This window comes from Poecilia reticulata, linkage group LG6, assembly GCF_000633615.1.
Source record: "Poecilia reticulata strain Guanapo linkage group LG6, Guppy_female_1.0+MT, whole genome shotgun sequence".
NCBI classification, from domain to species: domain Eukaryota; kingdom Metazoa; phylum Chordata; class Actinopteri; order Cyprinodontiformes; family Poeciliidae; genus Poecilia; species Poecilia reticulata.
Window position 1 is genome coordinate 31,075,978 of NC_024336.1, and position 1,099 is coordinate 31,077,076.

At 42.7% G+C, this 1,099-nt stretch overlaps 1 protein-coding gene across 1 annotated transcript in view; it reads left to right on the forward strand.

The window, feature by feature from the left end:
• The first annotated feature begins 6 nt into the window (after window positions 1-6).
• LOC103466854 (alcohol dehydrogenase [NADP(+)]) overlaps window positions 7-1,099 on the forward strand; it is a 9,773-nt gene continuing 8,680 nt past the window's right edge. The window contains 1 exon segment of the mRNA XM_017305182.1: window positions 7-1,062. Within this exon segment, the coding sequence (XP_017160671.1) occupies window positions 985-1,062 (78 nt within the window). The 5' untranslated portion in view covers window positions 7-984.

The following is a 1,099-nucleotide window of genomic DNA, read 5'->3' on the forward strand; positions in this document are numbered from 1 at the left end:
AATGCTAAAATAGGTGCAACCCAGCTGGTTCTGATCCGATTCTTCAGATCTTCTGGTCCAACATAAGCTGAACTTGTGACCGTTTCCTGTTTATCATAAAAATGATTTTCATGTTGCTGTTTGTCTAATAAAACTCTGTCATAGTCGCTGCTGAATGGTTTCTATTTCATCTCTGGCCTTCGGGTCGCGAGATTCAATATATTCAGTAACGGGTTTTATTCATGACGCCTTTATAAATAAATATATCCACCTCCATGAAGAAACGATGATTAAAATGAGAGCAGCACTGAAAGTCCGTCTGAAACTCAAAATCATGAAGGGAAGAACCAGAGAAGGACGTCTAAAGATTAAAATAATAATATACTGTTCAGGGTTATAACTTGTGTATTTAGCAGAAACAAATATACTCCAATGTGCAACTGAGTGTTTTTTTAATTGTTTATTTATGAACCTTTATATAACCAGGTAGAAACCGCTGAGACCAAAGTCTTTGTTACCACGGTTACCAGGGTGAAAGGTCATGGAAAAGATAGGCTGTTTACAAAGCCACTTTGGCGAATGTGATCAATAAAACCTCTAACTCCCTCTGCTGGCCGACTGAAGACATTGCAGCACAAACATGCCCTTAGTGTGCGCGTTTGTGTTTGTGCGCGTTTGTTTGGAACATCTAGAAATGAATGGAAGTCAATGGAAAGTCCCCACAAAGATAGTCACACAAACGTGTGTGTGTGTGAGTCTTGCTGCAAGTTTAAAGCCAATGACCTTTGAACCCTGCCGGTACTCTCCTGTATTTACTCGTAAATAGTGGCTGGAGGAGCAAAACTTTGACCTTTGCCCTATAATGAACTTCCTGTTTGATAAAACCAGGGAGAGAGAGAGAGAGAGAGAGGGAACAAACCGGGTCAGAACCAAACAAGAACAGGCCAGAAAAGAAGAAGAAAAGAGGAAGAGGAACCCAACTGCAGCAACTGCAGCAACTGCAGCATGGCGCAGCACCACGACAGACACATTCAGCTGAATGACGGCAACCGCATGCCGCTGCTGGGGCTGGGGACATGGAAGGTACACACACTGACACACACACTGACACACACACTGA